General features: G+C 46.7%; 1 protein-coding gene and 1 pseudogene across 1 annotated transcript in view; one reads left to right on the forward strand and one right to left on the reverse strand.

The window, feature by feature from the left end:
• Positions 1-642: 642 nt before the first annotated feature.
• Positions 643-9,079, reverse strand: LOC134729775 (cytochrome c-like; annotated as a pseudogene).
• Positions 9,080-19,975: 10,896 nt separating this feature from the next.
• NALF2 (NALCN channel auxiliary factor 2) overlaps positions 19,976-24,421 on the forward strand; it is a 28,185-nt gene continuing 23,739 nt past the window's right edge. Inside the window, exon 1 of the mRNA XM_034950532.3 lies at positions 19,976-21,793. Coding sequence (XP_034806423.1) covers positions 20,933-21,793 — 861 coding nt within the window. The 5' untranslated portion in view covers positions 19,976-20,932. The remainder of the gene's footprint in view (positions 21,794-24,421) is intronic.

Below are 24,421 nucleotides of genomic sequence, written 5' to 3' on the forward strand. Positions count from 1 at the left end.
AGTCGTTTTTTCCAATTCTTTGAAGAAAGTCAGTGGTAGCTTGATGGGGATGGCATTGAATCTATAAATTACCTTGGACAGTATGGCCATTTTCACAGTATTGATTCTTCCTATCCATGAGCATGGAATGTTCTTCCATTTGTTTGTGTCCTCTTTTATTTCGTTGAGCAGTGGTTTGTAGTTCTCCTCGAAGAGGTCCTTCACAGCCCTTGTAAGTTGGATTCCTAGGTATTTTATTCTCTTTGTGGTAATTATGAATGGGAGTCCACTCATGATTTGGCTCTCTGTTTGTCTCTTAATGGTGTATAGGAATGCTTGTGATTTTTGCACATTGATTTTGTATCCTGAGACTTTGCTGAAGTTGCTTACCAGCTTAAGGAGATTTTGGGCTGAGATGATGGAGTTTTCTAAATATACAATCATGTCATCTGCAAACAGGGACAATTTGACTTCCTCTTTTCCTAATTGAATACCATTTATTTCTTTCTCTTGCCTGATTGCCCTAGCCAGAACTTCCAACACTATGTTGAATAGGAGTGTTGAGAGAAGGCATCCTTGTTTTGTGCCGGTTTTCAAAGGGAATGCTTCCAGTTTTTGCCCGTTCAGTATGATATTGGCTGTGGGTTTGTCATAAATAGCTCTTATTATTTTGAGATATGTTCCATCAATACCTAGTTTATTGAGAGTTTTTAGCATGGAGGGCTGTGTGGCATCATCCTGATACCAAAGCCTGGCAGAGACACAACAAAAAAAAAAGAGAATTTTAGGCCAATATCCCTGATGAACATCCATGCGAAAATCCTCAATAAAATACTGGCAAACCGAATCCAGCAGCACATCAAAAAGCTTATCCACCACGATCAAGTTTGCTTCATCCCTGGGATACAAGCCTGGTTCAACATATGCAAATCAATAAACGTAATCCATCACATAAACAGAACCAATGACAAAAAACACATGATTATCTCAATAGGTGCAGAAAAGACCTTCGGTAGTGGCCAGTTATTACTCATTAGCATTTTTGAGATAAGCTCTCAAGTCTGCCCTTTCTGCCTTCTTGATGCCAGTGAAAATCATTTTTGTTCCAGGGATGCACTTCTTGTGATTCTCCAAATACTCCATCAGTGTACCCTCTCCCCAGTTGATGCCTCTGTTCTTATTGGCATCTGTGTAACAGAATTCAACAGCCTGACCTGTCTTCCACCCAAAGAGGTCATGGAGGTCTGGCCCAGGCTTGTGCTTGACTCCCTTTTCCACAGTGTGTCACTGGGCACACTTTTGAGCAAAAATCTTCTTGCCTTTCTCAACATCACCCACATTTAATTCTCTCTTTTATTGCTGGCACTATGAAGGTTCCCGCTGGGAAGCCAGACGTCCTGCCCTCTCTCTGACATACTATTCATTTAGTCATATCATCTACTTTAATGCTTTATATTTACCTTGATTTTTATCTTTTTTTTCTTTTTCTGTTTTTTTTACAAGTACTTTAGTTTTTGTTTTTCTATTTTTCCTTTTACTGTTTTATGTTTTATGCTTTTGCTATTCTTCAAAAACTTTTAAATTTACAATAGACAAATAATAAAATTAAAAAATTTTAATCTACAATTGACACATAATTGCACATATTTATAGGTTGCAATGTGATGTTTCAATGCATATATACATAGTATAATGATGAAACTGGTAATTACCATATCCATCACTTTAAACATATTTATCATTTCTGATAAATATGTGACAACATTCAAAATCTTCTCTTCTGGCTATCTTTTTAATTTTTTTTTTTTTTTTTTTGAGACGGAGTCTCTCTCAGTCGCCCAGGCTGGAGTGCAGTGGGAAGATCTCGGCTCACTGCAAGCTCCGCCTCCCAGGTTCACGCCATTCTCCTGCCTCAGCCTCGCGAGTAGCTGGGACTACAAGCGCCCGCCACTACGCCCAGCTAATTTTTTTGTATTTTTAGTAGAGACGGGGTTTCACCGTGTTAGCCAGGATGGTCTCAATCTCCTGACCTCCTGATCCGCCCGTCTCGGCCTCCCAAAGTGCTGGGATTACAGGCGTGAGCCACCGCGCCCAGCCTCTTTTTAATTTTTAATTTTAATTTTTACAGATTTAGCAGGTGCAAGTGCAGTTTTGTTACATGGATATATTACATAATGGTGAAGTCTGTGTTTTTAGTGTAACCATCACCCAAATAGTGTACATTGTACCTATTCATTTCTAGTTATCTCAAAAAATACAATACATTATTATTTGCTATAGTCGCCCTGCTGTGTAACAGAACGCCAGAACTTTTCTTCCTGTCTAACTATAACTTTGTGCCCATTGACCAGCCTCTTCTAGTTTCCCCCACCCCCAACCCCTGTCTCCTCTCCCCAGCTTCAGGTAACCACTGTTCTACTCTCTACATCCATTAAATCTTTTTTTTTTTTTTTTTTGGATTCCACATATGAGTGAGATCATGCAGTTTTTGTCTTTCTGTGCCTGGCTTTTTTCATTTCGTGTAATGTCTTCCAGGTTCATCTATGTTGCCACAAATGACAAGATACCATTTTGTTTCATAATTGAATAGTGTGTGTGTGGGGGGGTGTGCAACATTTTTTTTTATCCATTCATCGTCAAATGGGCAGTTAGGTTGATTCCATATTTTGGCTATTGTCAATAATGCTGCAATAAACATGGGTGTACAGATATCTTTTTCTGACATACTGATTTTATTTCCTTTGTATGTATACTCAGTAATGGGATTGCTGGATCATATTGTAGTTCTATTTTTAATTTTTTAAGGAACTTTCATACTGTTTTCCATGGTGGCTGTACTAATTTACATTTCTACCAGCAGTGTATGAGTTCCCTTTTCTCTGCATCCTCACCAGCATTTGCTAATTTTTGTCTTTTTGACAACAGCAATTCTAGCTAGGGTGAGGTGATATCTCATTATGGTTTTGATTGATTTTAATTTCTCTCTGATAATTAGTGATGTTGAGCATTTTTTCATATATCTGTTGGCCATTTGTATGTCTTCTTTTGAGAGATGTTTATTAAAGTCTTTTGCCATTTTTTAATCTGATTATTTGTTTTTGTTTTGTTTTGTTTTTGCTATTGAGTTGAGTTCCTTATATATTCTGGGTAGTAACTCCCTGTCAGATGCATGGTTTGCAAATACTTTCTCTCATTCTGTAGACTGCTGTTTTCACTTTGTTGATTGTTTACTTTGCTGTGCAGAAGCTTTTAAGTTTGATGTAATCCCATTTGTCTATGTTTGCTTTTGTTGCCTGTTCTTTTGAGGTCTTATTTTAAAAATCCATGCCTAGTCCAATGTCTGGGCTTAAGTACTTCCCCCATATTTTCTTCTAGTAGTTTCATAGTTTGGGGATCCTACATTTAAATATTTAATCCATTTAGAGTTGATTTTTATATATGGTGAGAGATAGAGGTTTAGTTTCATGCTTACGTAAGTGTATGTCCAGTTTTCCCAACACCATTTATTGAAGATACTGCCCTTTCCCCAATGTGTGTTCTTGAAGCCTTTGCCAAAAGTCCGTGAGCTATAAATGCATGGGTTCATTCCTGGGTTCTCTATTCTGTTCCATTGGTTTATATGCCTGTTTCTATGCCAGTACCGGGCTATTTTGGTTACTATAGCTTTGTAGTATATTTTGAAGTCAGGTATTGTAATACCTCCAGCTTTGTTCTTTTTTGCTTGAAATTGCTTTGGTATCGGGGATCTTCTGCTTTTCCATATAAATTTTAAGATTGTTTTTCTATTTTTGTGAATAATGTCATTGGTATTTTGATAGGTATTGCATTGAGTCTGTTATTTCTATTCTTTTAATAGTTACCTTTAAATTTTACCATTTATACTTAAATAAACCAAGTTTAATCAATATCTCTATCTTCCTCCTAAGTGATACAAAGACCTTCTAATGCTTTAATGCCCATCACTACCACCTCTCCCCCACTTACTTATTACCTTTAATAAGTAATTTAGTTCCACCCTTTTATAAATTCCCCCAACTTAGTCACTATTTTTATTGTTTCATATAGGTAATGGTTGTTTATGCTTATCTAAATTTCACAAATTTCTTTGCTCACTATTTTTTCTTTCATCTAATTCTTCCTTCTGGAGATTATTCTAAAAAATCCGTTAGTGAGGATCTGATTTTACATTTCTGAAACTGTCTTTATTTGGCTCTTGTTTTTAAATATTAGCTTTTCAAAGACTAATCTTCTAGCTTGACAGATATTTTCCTTTGGCACTTTGAAAGTACTATTCTTGAGAAGTCTTCACAAAGTCAGAAGAGCAGTCTTGAGAAGAGCAGTCTTGAGAAGTCTTCTCTTTGTTTATGAGTCATTCCTTTGGAGATAATCCATCATCTTTGTGTGGCTTCTTTTCAGATATTCTCTATCTTTTTTACCACCATATGTCTATGTGAGGCTTTCTTTGTATTTGTGCTGCCTGGGATTGGCAGGGCAGTTCTTGAATCTAAGGATTCATGTCATTCATCAACAAAAAAATATTATCAGCCATTATTCTTCGGATCTTACTTCTCTCTCATTTTCTCCATTCTCTCCATCTAGAAATGCAATTATATATTCTCATTCTGTCTTCCATATCTTTAAATTTCTCCTTTACAATTCCTATCTCTTTCTCTGCTGCTGCTGCATTCTGAGCAATTTCTTCAGATCTGCATTTCAGATAATGAATTTTCTCTTTATTTCTATCTAATTTGCTACTTAACCCGCCCATTAAATTTTAAAATCAACAATTAAATTTTTTTTATTAATGGAAAACTTACTTGGTTCTTTAAAAAATTTTATCTAGACTTCCAGTTCAGGAATGATAGTATAGATTCATTCATCTATTCTCTCCCTGCTGGATGCAACTATAATCCTAGAAACAATGCAAGAGGCAACCAAAAGATAACTCTGCAAGGTGAAAAGAGGATGATGAACTAGTTAGGGACCTAAGGACTTGAGGAAAGATACAGCAGGGTATCTAAAGATCACCCACCCAACAGAAGAAATAGACCCAGGCCTATCAGCAACTGACCTCAACCTAGCAGCAGGTAGCCCAGGTAGATTCATTTCTTTCCCAGATGGAACAGGATTTCCAACAACAACCCCAGCTGAACTTGGCAGCACTGGCAAGGGGGATCGGTGGGGATTCCCTCTGACAATATGTAGCCAGAGGAAGCCTCTCCTGCTTCACTATGTCCAAGAATCCCCTCTTTCAGGGAGAGACAATGGGCAACTGGAAGCACCAGCAAGGGGGACCATACCATATCAAACAACCTGGAACTGGAAACCTCTTTGTCTCCATGATCTGATACTCCCCTGCCCCACCAAGAGATATGAGACAGGCTGGTCCAGGGGCATCAGCAGGGAAAATTCCATTGAAATGACCTGTCTGGAGCTGGAGGAACTCTCAGTCTCTCGTAGACAGGGAGATCATGCTGCAAGAAGCACTGGGCTAGGAAACACTGTTCTTCTCCACAGGGCAAGAGATTCCCTTTCATACCAAGCAGCAGGTGGCACTGGTAGCCAGGAGGATCCCACCATAATGAGAGCCTTCTCCCAGATATTGTGCTAGGTTGCAAACATAAAAGAAATGTTATATTATTTTAAGTTCTAAACATAAAAGAAAAATTACTAACTTGTACTTAATCTGAATCTAACCTTTCTGCTCCTCAAAAGATATCATTAAGAAAATTTAAAAGTAAACCACAGACTAGGAGAAAATGTTCACAACAAATATATCTGACAAAGGACTTGTATCCTGAATATATAAATCCTTATAAGTCAGTGGTTCTCAACTGGGGGTGATTTTTGTTCTCTGGGGACAGTTGACAATGTTTAAAGACATTTTTGGTTGTCACAACTGGAGTGGGTATTTTCCTAGTAGAATCTAATAGGCAGAGGCCAGGGATGCTGTTTAAAGCCCTACAATGCACAGGACAGCCCCACACAACAAAGAATTATCTGGCCCGAAATGTCAATAGTATTATATCGAGAAACCCTGTTATATAAATCAGTAACGAAAAGACAGACAACCCAATTTTTTTTAATGGGCAAAAAACTTGAACTAATACTTCACAGAAAAACATACATAAATGGCCAATAAGCAGATAAAAGGTGTTCAACATCTTTGGTCTGAAGAAATGCAAACTAAAACCACAAGAAACCACCAAGCAACAACCAGAATGGTAAAGAAAAAGTTTAATAATACCACATGTTAGGGAAGATGTGAAACAACTGGATCTTTCATACATGGTAGCAGATACAATGATTTGAAAAGGAGTTTGGAATTTTCCTGTAAAGTTCAACATATACCTACTCTATGACCCAGCAATTCTACTCTTGTATATTTACCCCAAAGATATAAAAATATACGTCCACAACAAGACTTCTACAAGAATGGTTATAGCATCTTTATTTATAATAGTCCTAAATTAAAAACATCCCAAATGTCCATCATCAACAGGAGAATAAATAAGCAAATTGTAGTATGTCCATACAATGAAATACTATTCAGCAATAAAAAAGGAAAAGAAATTCAAAACCATAATGAGCTATTACTTCACAACCATAGGGTGGCCATAATCAAAAAGTCAGATATTAACAAGTGTTGGTGAGGATGTGGAGAAATCAGAACCTCATATGCTTCAGTTGGGAATCAAAATGCTGCAGCCACTTGGAAAAGAGTTTGGCAGTGTCTCAAGAAGTTAAACACAGAGTTACCACATGACCCAACATTTCCACTCCTAGGTATATTTCCAAGGGAAATGAAAATATACATCCATGCAAAGACTTGTACATGATTATTTATAGCAGCGTTATGCATATTAGTCAAAAGTGGAAACAAAATGTGGTATATCCATACAATGGCATATTATTCACCATAAAAAGGAATGAAGTATTGATACATGTTACAACATGGATGAACCTTCAAAACATTATGCTAAGTGAAAGAAATCAACCACAAAAGACCACATGTTATATGATTCCATTTATATGAAATGTCCATAATAGGCAAATCTATAGAGACAAAAAGTAGATTGATGGGTGGTTGCTTAGGGATGGAGACGGGGGTTGTGGCTGGAGGGTGATGACTAAGGGGTATAGAGTTTCATTTTGGGATAATAAAAACTTTCTAAAATCAATTGTTGTGATGGTTATACAATTCTGTGAATATACTGTACTAGAAATCATTGAATTGTACACTTATATGGATAAATTGTGTGGTATGTGAATTACCTCTCAATGTAGCTGTCAGCAAAAAAGAGAATGAAGTATCTGATAAACAAATATGTAGAATATACAAAATATCATAAAACCAAAAGAAGTAGACCCCAAAGAGTATATACTGTGTTGTTTCATTTATATGAGATTCTAGAACAGGAAAACTAATACACAGCAACAGAAACCATATCCATCGTTGCCTGTGTGGGCCAAGGACTAAGAGAAAGTGAAAATGAGAAGACTTTCAAGTGTGATGGAAGTATTTTACATCTTGATTTTAAGTGGTAGAAATAGAGAGCACACATTCATTAAAACTCATTGAGTTGTACACATAGGATATGTGCACTTCACTGTATGTAAATTTTACCTCAGTTAAGAGAGGATACAGGAGACAAGTGACTCGAGAAAGGAAGAGAGGAGAAATAGAAGAGAGGAAGACGGGAGGGGAAGAGAGGGAGAAAGGAGGGAGCAGACTTAGGAGATATTTATAAAATAGAATCTATAGATTTGGCATCTGGTTGGATATAAAGGATCAGGGAGAGAAGGGACTGCAATAAAAAAGGTAGCAGAGTAATAGTCTGTAAGAATCCCGACTTTAAAGCCAGATAAATGGGTAAGAGACTCCTCCAAGAACTAGCTGTGGGATCCTGGGCAATCATCTCACCTCTCAGAGCCTTCCTTGGTTTATTCATCTGTAAAAATGATAACAACCCATCTTTCATGAATTTTTATAAGGATTAATGAAATAATACATGTAAAGACCTACAGGAATTCAATTATGACTCTCAGATTTCTGACTCAGCCCCTAGACAGGTCTTGCTCTGCCTCTGGGATGAGATAGTGGTCTCAGATACATGAAGGAGTTATAGAAGGGATATTCAGAGAAAAAAGCCCAAAGTGAGGATGAGCAGCAGTTTCCCAGCATGCTGAGGGCTGGACTTGGGGCCCAGGACAAAAGTCACTAGATCTACTTTTAGGAGACATCTTCCCACCAGATTCTTAAGCTGGTAGGTGGGATGCTGGTAATAACCTCACTCTTCTAGTTCATAGTCTGAGAGGCATACACCCTCTAAACCTCTTTTCTTACCTCTACCTGGGCCATCAAGTTTGGCCTTGGACCCCATTTTTCTGGCTTGGTGGGTAGAGTGGTACTCTCTCTGAGAGCAATGGGACACTTCCCTGGACTCTGTGTGGGAAGCCTACATCTTTTGTATCTGATCAAAATCCTGCTTCCTTTTCCATCCATGCCTTAATGTCCAAAGGTGTGCAAGGCCCAGAGGGTGGAAAGTCTGGGCCACCTCTGACCTATCAGAGCTACCAGGCAAAGCAATAGAAGCTGAGTCATGGTTTCTGGATTAGCTTCGAGGAATAACTTGGGAAGGGTCATGCTCCTCAGACTTTGACATGGTTGCTTTGGGATCTTAGGGGCTTCAGGCTGATGATTTTTGAGCCTGTAAGAGAAGTCATCCTATTTCCAGTGTTTTGAACCCCTTCCTTCTCCTATGACTTCCCACATCCCCAGATGAGCTGAAGTGAGCAGCGCCACCTCCCAGTCATGACCCTGAACCTCATCAGTCCCAAGATTTGACTGAGTTTCGTCCTGCCTGTCTCAAGAGAGAGCAACATTCCTGAAGCACTGCAGAGAGTGTGGGGGTGGCTATAAGGAGCTGGAGGAAGTGGCCAGAAATTTGGGATTCTGACAACCTTTCATCAGAAGTCACCTCAGGTGAGGAAAAATAACCTCAGTTACCATGTGGGGGCAGCAGAGGCCAGTTAAAAAACCTGGAGCCTGGACTAGGCGTTCCTGGGTTAAAAGGTTTGGGTCTGTGCGGGGAGTCATGTCGAGTCCGCTCAGTCTCAGGCCAGCATTACCTCCCTGCAGGCCAGCGCAGACCTGGCCCAATGTGGGGAGGGGGTGTTCCAAAGCAGTCAGAGAAGTCCAAAAAGAGGAAAGGTTCCAGGACAGCAGGGCAGCCTTGAAGACCCAAAATGCCACAATAGACAAGTCCAAAGCATAGTAAGGGAAGAGAGCAGTTATTTACATATAATTTCGTTCAGTCCTTACTGTGAGTATGCGCAGAAATCTCTCCCTCCCTAACTGATTCTCACATAGATACATTCTTCTCCACTTTTGATATTCTTGGCTGACCTCTCCTAGCCTAGAACTCCTGTTCAGAACAGCTACCTCAGCTTCTGCCCCAGATCACCCTAGCAATAACTTTTCCATGTCCATCATGCTGGCCTTTATTGCCTGGAAGAACCACCTTCTTACCTTTATGGTCCATGAATTTAGGGTATCCGGATATTGTAAGAATGCAACTCAGGGATTCAGGGAAGAGTGTCATCCTCCCCCTGGGTACACAAGAAGGGTGAGTCATCAGTGATTTCTTGGGGAAGAGGGTGAGGCTGGTAACCAGTGCTAGCTTGATTTGTTACAAAACTCAGAAAACAATGGCTATCTACATTCTACAAATGAGCCTGAAAGCCAGAAAAACTCCAGAAAGACAAGGCCTTACTGGGAGAGTCCAAAAGCAAGCTCAGACTTCAGAGAAGAAAGAGGGAGCCTGTTAACTGACGTGTTGGGAGTTCGAGATGCCATCCACTCTGGAGACCACATACCTGATAGAATAAACAAATCCAGATATTAGTTTAGACCAACCAGTGAATGTGCTGAGCATCCCTGAGGAATGTCCTGGAGAAGCCTCACTGTTTTTCCTCCTGCGCTTCCATACCCATGTGTCAGGGTCAGATGAACTTCAAATGGTTTCCTGGCTTCCTTCCTGCAGGCCTAGAGACTTCCATCCTGAAAGCTGCCATTAACACATTATCCCTTTGGGTGGGTCACATCTCTCCTTTGGACTGGGTCAAGAGTGAGAAAAAGTTGCCCTGGCCCTCCCCCAAAGATAATTCTGAAGATAACCCTCAGGTAAAGGGCTCTACTGGCCATCATGAAGGCAAAACAGGACAGAAGTAACAAAAGCAACATATTGCACATACTAGGTTTGGTGAATTGTTACAGTGGAATAAATGTAAAGTGACAAAGGATCCACCTTCCAAAGTTTCCAGATAGTTGGAAGTTGGGCTCTATCTCCTGATCCCTTCCACGATGGCCACTGGAAGCTGCTAGGCTTCTTTCCTCTGCACTCCTTGGAGGGAGATCATCTCCCTCTAATCCCCCCACCCACATTTCACCCAACCCATCCCTGAAGCAAGGGCATGCAGGCCTCTTTTCTCTGCATGAGGAATCTGTATTTCAGAGGATGTTCACCCTGGGGAATGAGGAGGAGCACCCAACCCACAAGCCTTTGCTATACATAGAAATCTTCCCCTCTGGGAGTTTCCTCCCAGCAGATAACCAGACTTAATAACCTGCTGGTGAATGTGTCTCAGGCAGCATAAAAGAATAGAAAGACATCATGAGAGAAGAAAAAGGGAGGGCTTATTCTCTCCAACAAAGAACAGTTCAGGGAGGTCTAATATGTACTGAGGACAATATATAAGACACTTTAAGGTCATCATGACATTTTTTCTGCACAACAACCTTACGAAGTAACTATTTCTCCCCGTTTTTTTAACTGATAGGAAAACTGGCTCTGATTCTTTGTGCTCAGAAGTGCTAGGCTGGGTTGTAAACCCAGGCCTGCCTGATTCCAAAGTTAATGCTGTTTTAAAATACCAAAGTGCTGATTTATGAAGAGAGTGGGAGCTGATTGAGGCAACTGCGAGATCACTGGACCAGGACCCAAGCCACAGGAGGAGAACCACAGATCCTCCAGCAGACAGGACAGCCACAAAGCTGAAGTGTTTTGGCTTTGTGGAGGGCATATGCCAGAGTATTGCCCTCCCTCCAACACAGAGGCAGTAGAGGAGCAGGTTGTTGGAGAAGCCCCCAAGTCAGGGAAACCCAGGTTTTCCTTGGGCCCAAAGTCCCAGGTCACACATGGGTCAGTGTCCAAGGTGACTTGGACTCTAGTGCTCTGCCCAGATTTACTGCCTCAAGACCTCTACTCAGCTCCCTTCTATACTTAGCTCTACTGATAACAGGAGATGAGTCTGACCGTGACTTCACACTGAGTTGTGGAGGATGGAGCTCCTTCCTTACGCCCTGGCCCTAACTTTCACCACTTTCAGGAGGCAGTTGCCTCCAATGTGATGAGGCAGGAAGCTACAGAGAGGGGCTTTCTGGCCTTGACAAGCAATCTGCACCAGATCCAGGACCAGGAGCCTTTTGGCCAAGGCCTTGCCCTGCCTGGGAAGCAGACTCCAGAGAGGATCTGAAGAGCAGTGCTAGAGGGGTCCCATCTACCCATTACCAGATGGAAAATCTACCTCTATCTTGACAGGTATGTCTCATGTTCACCCATTAAAAAGTACTCAGTGAAGAAAGAAGCTGCTTCCCTTGAAAGGAGAAACTCATAGCACTGAAGAGAGAATCTATGGAAGAAGCAGCTCTAGTTTTCCCCCAACTCTGGCCCTTTGAATTTCTCCTTTCCCCTTAGGGCCCTAGGTCTCCGTCTGATCTCACCATCATCACTTCCTTGGTAAAACAGAACCTGGGGGCTCCCAGGTTGAAGCAACGAATATCTTGGGGAGGAGGCATGCAGGAGAGAAGCTCTCATTCCCAGTACCCCCACAGTGAACTCCATGGTAGGGCTTGGCCTCTTTCTTTTTGCCCCTGCTGCCACACACTACATGCCCCAGCGATGTGTCACTCTCTTTTTAAGACTCTGGCCTGAGAGAGGCACAAAGCCCATCTTTGGCTTTCCCTGGGCACAGTAGAGTGAGCAGGAAGCAACTGCACAAAGAACTTTCTGAAGCAGTCTGGGAGAAGGAGAGGGACATGCCAGAAACCCAAACAGTCCAGCTTTCACAGCACATGTCTCAGAGCCAACCACAGCCAAGTTTTCTCTGAGACTCACACATTCTGTCTGTACTATATTCAGGCTCCAAAGCAGCAGAAGGCTGGCTCCTTCCCTCTCCATTCCTGACCTGTGCTCACAGGGTAGGCACCTCTTACCTCCAACCTCAGGGAGCAAGTGTTTGAGGGCTGGGTTCCCTCCCTGGCCAGTACTACAGAAACCTGAGTCACAGTCTTCTTGGAGTCCTCCCCCTCAGCTCTGGTTCCCTCTCTGAAGAATGCATTTCTTTTCCAGGTGATCCTTAGGACTCAGTTGTTGATTGATACCATTTATTAACTGACAGTTCAAGTGAGTGCCAACCCCCTACGTTGAGGGGTTTGGCTATGACCTTTATAGGCCCCACAGTCTGACAACACTGTAGCCCTATGAGACCTTTAACATCCAAATATCAAGAGTTACCCACACATGTACAACAAGGGTCTGATTTCATCAGAGTTGGCATCTTAATTCTCTGTACTGTGAAGTGTGGGGACTTGCATTCAGCCCAAAACAATAACCTTTATTAAAAACTCTTTGGATATACCTGAACCACTGTACTTTCATCCTTGCTATGAGAGGCATAAGGAAATAGCTTTCAATTTAAGCAGGAAAAATGAAAATTGGAAACAAGATTTCCAGTGAATCTTGAAACTGAGAGAGCTTTGAAAATTAAAGACCCTCTACCTATGGCAATCTTTAACATAGGAAAAAATGGTCCTCCAAAGTATAAACTAGAAGAGAAGCTTCTGTGGGAAGGAAAGAAATGAATGAGGTAATCTCAATGTGACTAAAATCCTAAAGTGCTTTTCTCCATGGCTTTTCCATCCTAGAGGGTGTCTGAATTCCCTTTGCTCAAGCCACCCTCTCTATGCATCAAATCATAGAATCACAAAACCTTGGATGTCAAAAGCTTTAGAGATCATCTTGTGGCTATATCACCATAAGCAGTCATTCAACTTCTCCTTAGATATCTGCTTGAAGATACCTTCATTGAGAGGAATTCATTATCTCTGGAGGCAGACATGAGAGAATAACCTTCTGTTTCTACATGGTGTGGGTCATGTTTGGTATTAAAACACAGTCATGCTAGCAGATTCATTAAGGTAAAGCCATACTCCTCTAATGGAATTGGGATGGTCTCACTTTCTCACTTGAAATGTTTATTAATTAATTAATTCTAAATACGGAGCATCTATGTGCTAGGCATTGTGTTTGCAGCTAGAGAAACAAGGAGGAACAAAAACAGACATGGTTCCTGTTCTGAAGGATTCTGGAGTGTAGTGGGAGAGACAGTGATTAACCAAGGAATCACGCAAATAAGGGTGTAAATGCATCTAAGATAAGTGCTATGAAGAAAGGAAGACAGTTCTACAAGGGATCTAACAAGGGAACCTGACCTAGCCTGCAGGAACTAGTCAAGGAAATCTTCCCTGAGGAAGTGATGCTGGAACTGGAATCTGAGTATTAAGTAGGATTAGCCAGGCAAAGTGGCTAGAGGTAGGGAGTAAAGAGAGTGTTTCAGGCAAAAGAAACAGCATGTGCAAAGCTCCTGTGGCCAAAAAGACATGGCATTTGGAACTCAAAGGTGGCCAGTGTGGGCCAGGCATGGTGGCTCACACCTGCAATTCCAGAACTTTGGGAGGCCTAGGCAGGAGGATCACTTGAGGCCATTCTCAGGTATTCTGTTAGAGCAACACAAAATGGACTAAGACATAAAATTATTGGCTAAGAGTGAGAGGGTGGACACAGGGGTTGGAGGTTTAAGAAAAGAATGGAGAAGATTTGAAATAGTCATCCTGGAGAATGAAAAGTACTAAAGAAATTTAGTACCTGTTTGGATTGTGAAGCAATGTTGAAGGCTTGATTGAGATTGGTGATTTATAGTGGAGCAGGTCCCGTTTGTGACAATGGAGGTGGGTGGCTGAGGTAGAGTGGAAGAGATGGGGCAGTTTAGGAACCGGGAAGCCCAGGTGATGGCTGAATTTTAATTTGTATACTGAAGTCCCCTAGGATGATGGCGGGCCTTGCAGTCAGGGGTGGGGAAGCCAGTGAGACAGAAACCAAATCCTTCATTTGGTTTCAGTAGCTGCAGGGTCTGTACACTCCAAGCTCTGGAGTAGTGGTGAGCCTAGAGGTAGCCATCTAGGTACCTTTGTGGCCTAGAGTGGGATGGATCCTAGGGTGAGGCCACTCTGTCAACTTAGGGATAAGGTCAGATTCCTCATATTAGAAAGTAAAAGTGAAAGGGCCCAAGGTGGGTTAAAATGTGAACATTTACTTCTCTTGGTTTTGACTGAGAAGATATTAAAATATCTAGGAGGAATCTCCTGGGTTTAAGTCCATGTCCCAGCCCCATCTATCCCAGCTCACCCACAGCTGCCAAACAATCAAGAAGTTGAAAATGTTATTTGGTGTTTGAATCTTGGCAATTACCCAGAATCACTAAGTTTATTCTGAGAAGAGATCAAGTAGTCATGAACTCTGGAACCAGACTGCATATACTCAAATTCTCCCTTCGCCACTTACCAACTGCATGACCTTAGACAAGTGACTTAACCTGTCTGTACCTCAGTTTCTAGAAAATAGAGACAACGGTAGATCTACCCCACATAATTGTTGTCATAGAGGGTTAAGTGGCTTAAAATATGTAAATGCTTAGAATAGTACCTGGTGCATGTTAAGCACTATGTAACTGTTCATTTTTATTGTTATTGACTCTCTCCCAATTCACTCAATCTCTCTCTCATTCACTCAATCACTTGATACTACCCTGCTTGCTGGAATCTCCCTGGCTCTGAACCCTAACCTGAATAACTACTTTTGATCCTTCCCCTATGCAGTTTCTTTCCCGGGTCTGTTTACCTCTAGACGAAATAAGCTCGGGGCCTTCAAATGTTCCTCGTATGACGTGACCACTAGTGCACTAGCCCAGCAACTTACCTTTGGACATCTTGCATCTTGTCATTGTATCCTAGCTTAAATGGGTTGTTCAGAATGGAGCACAGTGCTCCAGGTAGGACATGACAAGTGTAGGGAAGGGCAGAACCATCTCTTCTCTTGTTCTGGTTCTCTACTTATATTAATGCAGCCTAAAATCTAATTACCTCTGTTGGCAGCACCATCACTCTGTTGGCTCACATTGACTTTACAATCAAATCAAGGTCTTTTTCACATGTGCTGTTGTTAAACCAGGCAGAGCTCTTCTATCCTGTGCTAGAGGAATAAACCCGGCTGTAGTTGCTAGGAGAAAGTCAAGTCTAGTAGCCAAAAGCCCAGTGTCTTAGGGGTTTAGTTCAGGCAAGAAATTGGTGGTTAGGGTTCATGGCAGTTGCTACTCACTGCCTGCCTAATAATGATTTTTCTCTTCTTCCTTACTTATAGAACCCCAATTTTGTTCAGGGCAGCAGTGTGCCCAGCTAAAAGTACTGGATTTCCCAGCTTCCTTTGCAGCTAGGAATGTCCTTATGACATGGTTCTAGTCAGAGATGTAGGTGGATGTCACTGGAGAGGGCGTTCCATTTGGAATAAAAATGTAAAGCCCCTCTAGAAGATCCTTTGTCCTTAGCCTTCTTGCCCCCTAGCTCTTTCCCTTCTTCTTCTCTAGAATGCAGACATGAGGCTTAGAGCTGTAGCAGCCATGTTGTGACCATGAGGCAAAAAGCAAGTGGATGAAAGCCTACCTTAAGATGGTGGAGATGAAAAACCAGGGTCTTGATGGCATCGTTGAACTGCCACATCAGTCCTATCTGGGCCATCCATCAAGGAAATTTTTGTTGAATGAGACAAGTAAACCTCTGTCTGTTTAAGCCACTGTTGTAGAGTTGTCTGGTATTTGCAGCCAAAAATATTCCTAATTAACATAGTAACCCTACATGACAGAAAAACTGGGGTTCCAAATGGAGGGCAAACATGACTACAGGAATCCAGAAGAAGAAGATATGTAGAAATACAAGCGGGCAGTCGGGATTAGAGGAGTCTGTCAGGGGGCCACCAGACCTCTCAGCCACTGGGTTAGGGCGCAGGGTCAGGACTTCCTTCCTGGATGGTGAACTGAAAGAGCATGACTGGGTCTAGTCCTTGACAGAGCACTGGTAGAGGCAGGCAGGGTTTCTGACTGAGGGACTCAGATACAGGACATGAGACAGAAGGTTAGGGATCAGAAGTGGGGAATGAGGTAGAGACTCAATGGAAACTTGAGATCGGACTCAGATCAGTGGTGAAGGGACAACTTGATGCTGAGTTTCAGTGTGCATACCCAGGTTACTTCAATCCTTCCTGTCTTAGGACAGGGATAGCCTGCAAATAGGAGAGAAATTACACCAACTATGAAGGCAGGATCCAGGCAGATCCTGACAAGCGTCAGCTCAAGCTGCACTTTAGCCATCCTGACACTCTTCTTACAGATTTACCCTTAATTACATGCCCTTCTTTCCATCTTTTTTCCCCATGACCTTTTAAGATCTGAGCTTAACAGAAAGCTCCTGATGCAACCACACTGGTCACCTTAAACAGCTCTCACTTTGTCTTCTTCCTAATTGTCAGCATTTCACTGCAAGAAACCTTCCCCTTCTCCCTCTCCCTCAAGTTGTCTTCCCCTCTGCCTGGTTTGAGGGCACTCTGTTGCTCTTCTTGTTCAGTCTGGGCCCCCTCAGGAGTGACCCGCCTCCATCCCCTGGCTTTAGCCTCCACTAACCCGGGAGCAGGTGGAAAGAAAGGGCTGAGAAGAAGGACTGGCCAGGGCCCACCAGCTCTGGGGGAACAGCGGGCCACTCCAGTCCCCCTCCCCACCTTGGCTATTCTGCTCCAGGGGCCGATTAAGGCCAATGCCTTCCCTTCCCCCATCCCAATTTCTTGGGTCATCTGAAGTTAGAGAATGAGAGCCTCTTCTGACTGTTGGTTTGCTAGCACTTCTTCTTTGTGTGCAGCGGGAACTGTGTGGGTAAGTTATTGTTATATTGTGCTCCTGTGATAAATGGACCTTTGTGAGACACTTTTCACCCTGTGTGTGCTTGGGGAGAGGGAGGGAGTCTTGCCTGAGTGACTTCTCACAGAAAGCTCCAGAGGTGCTCAGAGCTGATAGCCTAGACCTGGCAGGCTGCTCTTTCATTGGCAGTCAAGGGTGTCAATCACTGTGGCCCTGCCAATCAGCTCCGAACTAGGTATCTGTAAGCGATTAGCTTTCTTTGTTAGAACACTGAACCCTCCAAGGACTAAACAAAGAATGGCTCAGGAAAGACAGTTCCTAGGTGGGCAGGGGCAGTCGTGCCAGTGTCACTAACTGGAACTCTTTGGTTTCATCCTCTTTCTAGCCCTGCCTCCTAGCTCCTTTCAATTCTACTTCTTTCATTTCCCTCCCATGTGCATTTCTTTTCTCTGTCTCCACTGCTGCTGCCTTTGTTCAGCCCTCCACACCTCTCACCTGACTACTAACCAGTCTCCCAACTAGTCTCCCTGCCTGCCGTCTCACTCCCTCCAATCCAGTCTCCATGCTGCAGTCAAATCAATCTTCTAAAAATACAAGTCTGATCGTGTCACCTCCTGCTGAAAACCTTTCAGCCTGTTCCATGGCTCCTAGTGCCCTTGGGATAAAGTCCAAACTACTTAGCATGGCACCCAGGGCCCTTCATGATTTGGCTCCTGCCAAATCCTCAGCCTCATTTTGGCAGTGCTCCCACTTCACACCTAGTCATGATGAACTACTTTGCAGGTTTCTGAACGTACCATTCCTGGCGTTACTTCTGGTCCTTTACACATAACATTCCCACTGCCTGGGACATCCTTCACACACCGCCTTCTTTGCTACCTGTCCAGCCGGTCCTTACTCATCCCTTAAGGTTTCAACTAAACTCCTTCAGCTCAAGACACATATTTTACTCATGTCTGTATTGCTGATGCCTAATACAGCATCTAGAATGTAATAGATCCTCAATAGATGTTTGACAAAGGAATGAATCAATGAATGAATGACTCAACTCCACGGCTGTGTGCAGAATCATCTCTGAGGGAATCTGGCAAAGTTGACTGGTCCCTCCCTCTATGGGAGGGACACCTACCATCCTTATTGCACTAGGTTGCAATTTCTTCTTTAACATGTCTGCCTCTCTAATTCAACTGTGAGCACCTCAAGGGCAGGGCCGTCTGATTCACCGCAGTATCCTACTTAGCCCCCAGCACAGTGCTTGTAACATAATGAATAAATAGGCCTCCCAAATGCCTGACAGTTTTGTCCCTTGTCTCATTTCCTGCTACTCCCTTCCCCACAAATTCTCACCATCAATATAGCCAAACTGCCACACTCGTGGCTTCACAAACATACAAAGCTGCTCCCTACCCCTGAAACTTTTCATCTGCATTCCTTTTATTTGGAATGCCCTTCTCAACCACCCACCCTAATCCTGCTACTTTAGAAACTAGCTCCAATTGTCCCTCTTCCAGAAATCTTTTATGTACCCACCCCAGCCCACCTCTGAGTAGTGCTAACGATGCCCACCCATTTCATTTGATCCTTGGCATCCCTTCGTGTTACTCAGGGGAAAACCAAGACTCAGAAAAGGAAAAGACTCTCAAGGGTACACAGCATTTCAGCAGTTGAGTTATTTATCCAAGGCTCTAGTTCATGAATCCTCCCACTAGCCAATATACATGTTTTGTTTCCTTATATAGACTATAATTTCCTTTAAGGAAGGAATGCCTTGGCTCTTTCATCTTTCCAGGGCCTTACTGGAGTGTTAAGAGAATTCTAGAGTCAGACTGAGTTTCTTTTTTAGCTGCTCTGGTTACTTTAGGCAACAACCACACTAAACCTCAGCTTCTTTGTATGTAAATGAAGATAACAGTAGTACCTATCTCATAACACTGTTGTGAAGATTGGATGACGAATGCATGCAAAATGTATAGAGCAGTACCTAGCACATAGTACGCGCTCAATTAAGGCTATTTTCTTTATTGTTATTCTTAACATTAACAAATGCTTGCCGGCAACGGTTGACAAAAAATTACAATGTGAGTTACTGGGAGTGAGGAAGGCAAGCAGACCACAGGGCCAGTGGAGTCCAAACAAGGTTAGTGGCGCGTCAGGATGTTTGTACGTCCGAATTCCTAGTGCCATGTGACTCTGTGAGGGCCCAAGCACATGGTTCCATCCGGGCGGCGCAGCTTCTCTAACTCTCAGTCAGCTATTCTCAGCAGCCTGTAGGGGGAGCCAAAAAGCTAGGACGGGGGCTGGTGCTTGGGTGGGGGGCGGGCGGGTGGGGGGTGGAGGCTGCTGGAAATATTCCTAAGGGCAAACACCGACACCCCACCACTACTATCTTAGCCCACCGCCTTGCCCCCTCCAGGACGCTCTCCAAACTCAGTCTTCCTCAGCAGCTAAGCTGGGAGCTGTCCTTCAGCACCAAGGGCCGCCTTGTCCTCGGGCAGGACGGTGAGGGCGAAGGTGGAGTTAGGGACACTGGACTGGTCCGATCCGCAGCCGGCTCGAGCGTCTTCCAGTCACGGGGACGGCGGAGGCGACCCAGAGAGGCAGCAAGCAGCTACGAGATGCCTGCTGCTCCTTGCCTCCAAGAATCACCCTCAGAAGTCCCCTAGCCCTCGGGGGAGTGAGGGACGGCCATGGAGAGGAAGGCGGGCGCCCGGGTTAGTGGGGGAAGGGGAGCGCCGAGGCCTGGGACTCAGCGTGTGGCATGTGCACGCGGGCAGCGGGCGGATGAACGGAGGCGCTGAAGTGAATGGAGTTGGGGGTGGACTGGAAACATCCCCAAACAGCACCGGCTGCGGCCGGCGGGGGTTGGGGCGGGGTGGGGTGGGGGGAGTCCTGAGGCGCAGGCGCAGTCGGGGCACCAGTCCCGCTCCCTCCTCCTCTCCGTGCCTCTTTCTCCGCCCTGCTCCCCGCCAAACACACTTGCACAGGGGCTCTCAAGGTGTTCTCCGCACAGCGGAAGATGGCGACAGACTGAGGGTGCATGGCCAGCGGGAGCCACGGGGCCGTGCCGCTGGGCTGCAGCCACAGCGGTGCGAACGAGAGGCGGAAGCGAGAGGCGCACTAAGTAAAGCCCGGTGTCTGCGTCCGGCGCCTGTGGCGCTGCCGGGAGCCAGGTGGCCCGCCCGAGCCGGAACTCCAGGAGCAGCGGGTGCGGAGCCAGAGCGGAGCCCGCCCGGGACTGGCCCCGGCGAACACCCGGAGCGCGAACGAAGCCCGAAGGGCCCGGCAACGGACCGGCCGGCCGGCCTAGGAGGGCGCGAGCGAGGCAGGGAGCGGCGTGGAGCGGGCAGCGGGCGGACGGGCGGGAGCGGAGCGGCGCGGGGCGAGGGGAGCGGAGCGGAGCGCGGCGGCGGGGCCCGCACGGCGGCGCTGAGGGGCGCAGAGCTGCGCCGAACCGAGACGGCCGGTTTGGAGTGCGAGCCGGGCGGCCGCCGGCGCGGAGTGAAGTGGCACGGAGCCGAGGGCAGCTGAGGGGCCCGACACTATGAGGAGTGCGGCGCCGCCGCCGCAGCCGCCACCGCCCCAGTGCCCCGCACCGCCCCCAGCCGGGACGCCGGGCAGCGCCTAGCGGGCCGGGCGGCGGCGCCCGGGCTGAGAGCGACGGAGCGCGGGAGCGGCGCGGAGACAGCACCAGAGCGCCCCGCGACTCCGGCCTGAGCGGGGCACCGGGCCGGCCGGCCTGCCTCACCATGCAGCCCCCGAGGTAGAGCCTGGACGGCGCCGAGGAGCGCAGAGCGGCGCGCAGCCCGCCCGCCCGAGACGGCCGTCTGGCCTCGCGCCTGCCTGTTCCCTCCAGCCCGGACCCCCCTGAAATATGTTCAGGGGCGCTTGGATGTGGCCCGGGAAAGACGCCGCCGCGCTGACTATCTGCTGCTGCTGCTGCTGCTGGGCTCCCAGGCCGAGCGACAAACCTTGCGCCGACTCCGAGCGGGCGCAGCGATGGCGACTGTCCCTGGCATCCCTGCTCTTCTTCACCGTGCTGCTCGCTGACCATCTGTGGCTGTGCGCGGGGGCCCGGCCCCGGGCCAGGGAGCTGAGCAGCGCCATGCGGCCCCCATGGGGGGCCGGCCGGGAGCGGCAGCCGGTGCCTCCTCGCGCGGTGCTGCCGCTGCCGCCGCCGCCGCCCGGCGAGCCCAGCGCGCCCCCAGGCACCTGCGGCCCCAGATACAGCAACCTGACCAAAGCCGCCCCCGCCGCCGGCTCTCGGCCGGTCTGCGGCGGCGTCCCAGAGCCCACGGGGCTGGACGCAGCTTGCACCAAATTGCAATCTTTGCAGAGACTTTTCGAACCGACTACCCCGGCCCCCCCTCTGCGGCCCCCTGACTCCCCTTCCCGTGCCCCGGCCGAGTTCCCCTCCGCCAAAAAAAACTTGCTCAAAGGCCACTTTCGGAACTTCACTCTCTCCTTTTGCGACACCTACACGGTCTGGGACTTGCTGCTGGGCATGGACCGCCCCGACAGCCTGGACTGTAGCCTGGACACCCTGCTGGGGGACCTGCTGGCCGTGGTGGCCAGCCCGGGCTCCGGGGCCTGGGAGGCGTGTAGCAACTGTATCGAGGCGTACCAGCGGCTGGACCGACACGCTCAGGAAAAATATGACGAGTTCGACCTCGTGCTGCATAAATACTTACAGGCGGAAGAGTACTCAATCCGGTCCTGCTCGAAAGGCTGTAAGGTAAGGACTGGCTTCCGCAGCCACAGCAGCCGCCCTGGGCAGCGGCAGCGGCCGCAGTGGGACCGGGAGAAAAAAGGAAGTCTCCCTTTCTACCCACCCCACCACTCCCACCGTGCCCAGTGCAGCACTACCAGTGCCACCCTGGGACCTTCCCTAGTGAAGAGGCCTCAGGGATTCAGGTCAGGTAACCACCTGGCTAACTTCTATTAATTCCAGGTTTGGGCACCTTAGGCCTGGGGCTTTCTGGCGCCCTGCTCCCTCATGAGTGGGGAGGGGCCACAGGGCCCTGGGCTGACAATGAGGTGGCAGGAGGGATTGTGCTCCCCTCAACCTCCATCCTCAGCCAGCCATGCCCCTCTCCTTTCAGAGGCTGGAACTGAACGTCCTGGGACTGGCTGGTGCAGGGGGAAGGCCAAAGATGGGAGGAAGAATATTTGGCAACCAAACCCTCACCCTTTGGCTTCTGCCAGTGGGTGAGAGGACGAGCACTCCTGGTGGTGGGGCACACCACACACTTGACCTTATGTGACCTGAGGTGACTGGCCAGAGCCGAGGCAGGTCGAGCCCAGGGGCTGCCTGTCTTCTCCCAAGGAAGTCACCTGCAGGCTCTTCTCCCCTGACAAAGGAAGGAGCTGGGAACAGGGAACAGCGACTGGTGGGAAGGCCACTGAAGGTTAGTGCATTCTCATACAAAACTCCCAGTGCCTTCCCAGCACCCCATGGTGACAGTGGGGGGAACACTGGCTTTCTAGCTGCTGGGGATAGGTATCCAGAGGAGAGGTGAGGCAGCTGCAGACCGGCCCGCCTAGGGAAGAGCTGAGTGTTAAGAAACTTCTTGACCCTCGGCGGGGTTGCTCTGGACAGTTAGGTGGGTGAGGGTTGCAAACATTTGGGACTTGATGGTACTGCCCTGCTTGCCCAGCCTGGCCAGGTGACCTGCCTTTGGGAGGAAAGAGAACAGCAAGGTCAAAGGGTCAGATGACAAGGAGACCGGGAGGGGTGGTGGCCTCACACATCCTCGAGCTGGGGCCAAGAGCTGGAGAGTGAGACAGTTGCTTTCTAGCCTAGCTCGTGTCCCTCCAAGACTTTGGGGAGGGGCAGAAAGTGCCATTTTCCATCCAGCATGGCCCTTGTGGACTTCTGCAGGGCTTCCATGCTTTTAGCAGGTTCCCTAGGGATTGGGGCAGAGGGTTGGGGAGGAAAAGGGTAGTTCCTCGCTCCTGACTTCACTTTCTCCTTCTCCTTTTTCCTGCTCTCGTAACCTAGCAGTCTCCCTCCCGCCTCCCTCAGCCTCAGCTGACTCACTGCCTCACTCACACTACCAAATGAGATATTCCACTTCTTAAAGGTATACAGACAGATAGACACACACACTGCCATACACCATCACCACCACCCCGGGCAAAGTCACATAGGCATGCAGAGAGGTCGTCACACCCACAAACAGTGTCATTAGAAGCAGATGCCGTGTCACACACACGCACATCTCCCCATGGTATCAGAGACACGCAGGCAGAAGTACTGTCACATGAAGAAGGGCACATTTTGTCTTGCAGAGACACATACCCTCGATGTCAGCCACGGACACATACACTCAGTGGGAGCAGAGAGACAGGGTCCACAAGCAGATGGAATCAAGGATGTCTGTTTTTTGTGGCCCTCCCTTCAACCCCATGGCCCTGTTTTTTGTTTGTTTGTTTTGTTTTTTTCCTCAATCACCAGTATGAATGAGAGGCATGCCACAACTTCCCCATGGGGTTTTCTCCGTGTTGTAGTTGACTCCGATTTCTGTCTGGACCTGACCTAAATACAAATCTCTCATGTTGATTGTTTTTACCAAGCAGTGTGACGTAGGAGAAATACATCTGATCTCTCCAGTTCAGGAGGCCTTATCACCTCTACTTCTTGTTAGTGGTATGACCTTGGGCAAGTCACTTCACTTCTGTAAGCTTTCATTTCCTCATTTGTAAAACAGGGATCATCATCCTTGCTCTGCCCACATCCTGGGTCTTTTGTGGGAAGAAGGTGCAGATGTATTTTGTAATAAGAATATAACATCTGACATTAATGTAATGCTTAAGGTTTTTCCGCCCCTCTCGTGTATGTTATGAGATCAAGGAGGCTGGTGATACTAGCACCACTACTCCCATTTTACAGATGAGGAAACTCAGGTGCAAGGGGATCAAATGGTTTGCCCTAAGGTCACTCAGCTAATGAGCAGGAGTGCCAGGACTCCAGCCCACGTGTTTTGGTGCCAACCTCGTGCTTTTGCCATGGCCTCACATCAAGTTCCTGATGGCCCTCCCTCCTCTCCTTTGTCTTCTTGTCTGTCTCTCTCCAGCAAACCAGCGAACTCCTCCTGTGCTCTCGCTGCCTGCTGTGCCGGCAGAAGGGCAGTGCCAGCTCCATAGCTCTCTTCCGGCCTTTCCCACCCTTGTCCAATGCTCTCTCCCTCAACTGAGGCCAGACCCACCTGGCTCTCGAATCCAGCTGTATGATGGGCACTAAGGGAAAAGACAGCCCTGCTACCCTACTTGGACTGTAGGCTCCTCTCTCCTCAGCCCCTCACCCCACCTCCCTGGCAGGCCTTACTTGCCATTCCCAAACCCCGTTCCTGGGCTCCAAGCC

This window comes from Pan paniscus, chromosome X (genome assembly GCF_029289425.2).
Source record: "Pan paniscus chromosome X, NHGRI_mPanPan1-v2.0_pri, whole genome shotgun sequence".
NCBI classification, from domain to species: domain Eukaryota; kingdom Metazoa; phylum Chordata; class Mammalia; order Primates; family Hominidae; genus Pan; species Pan paniscus.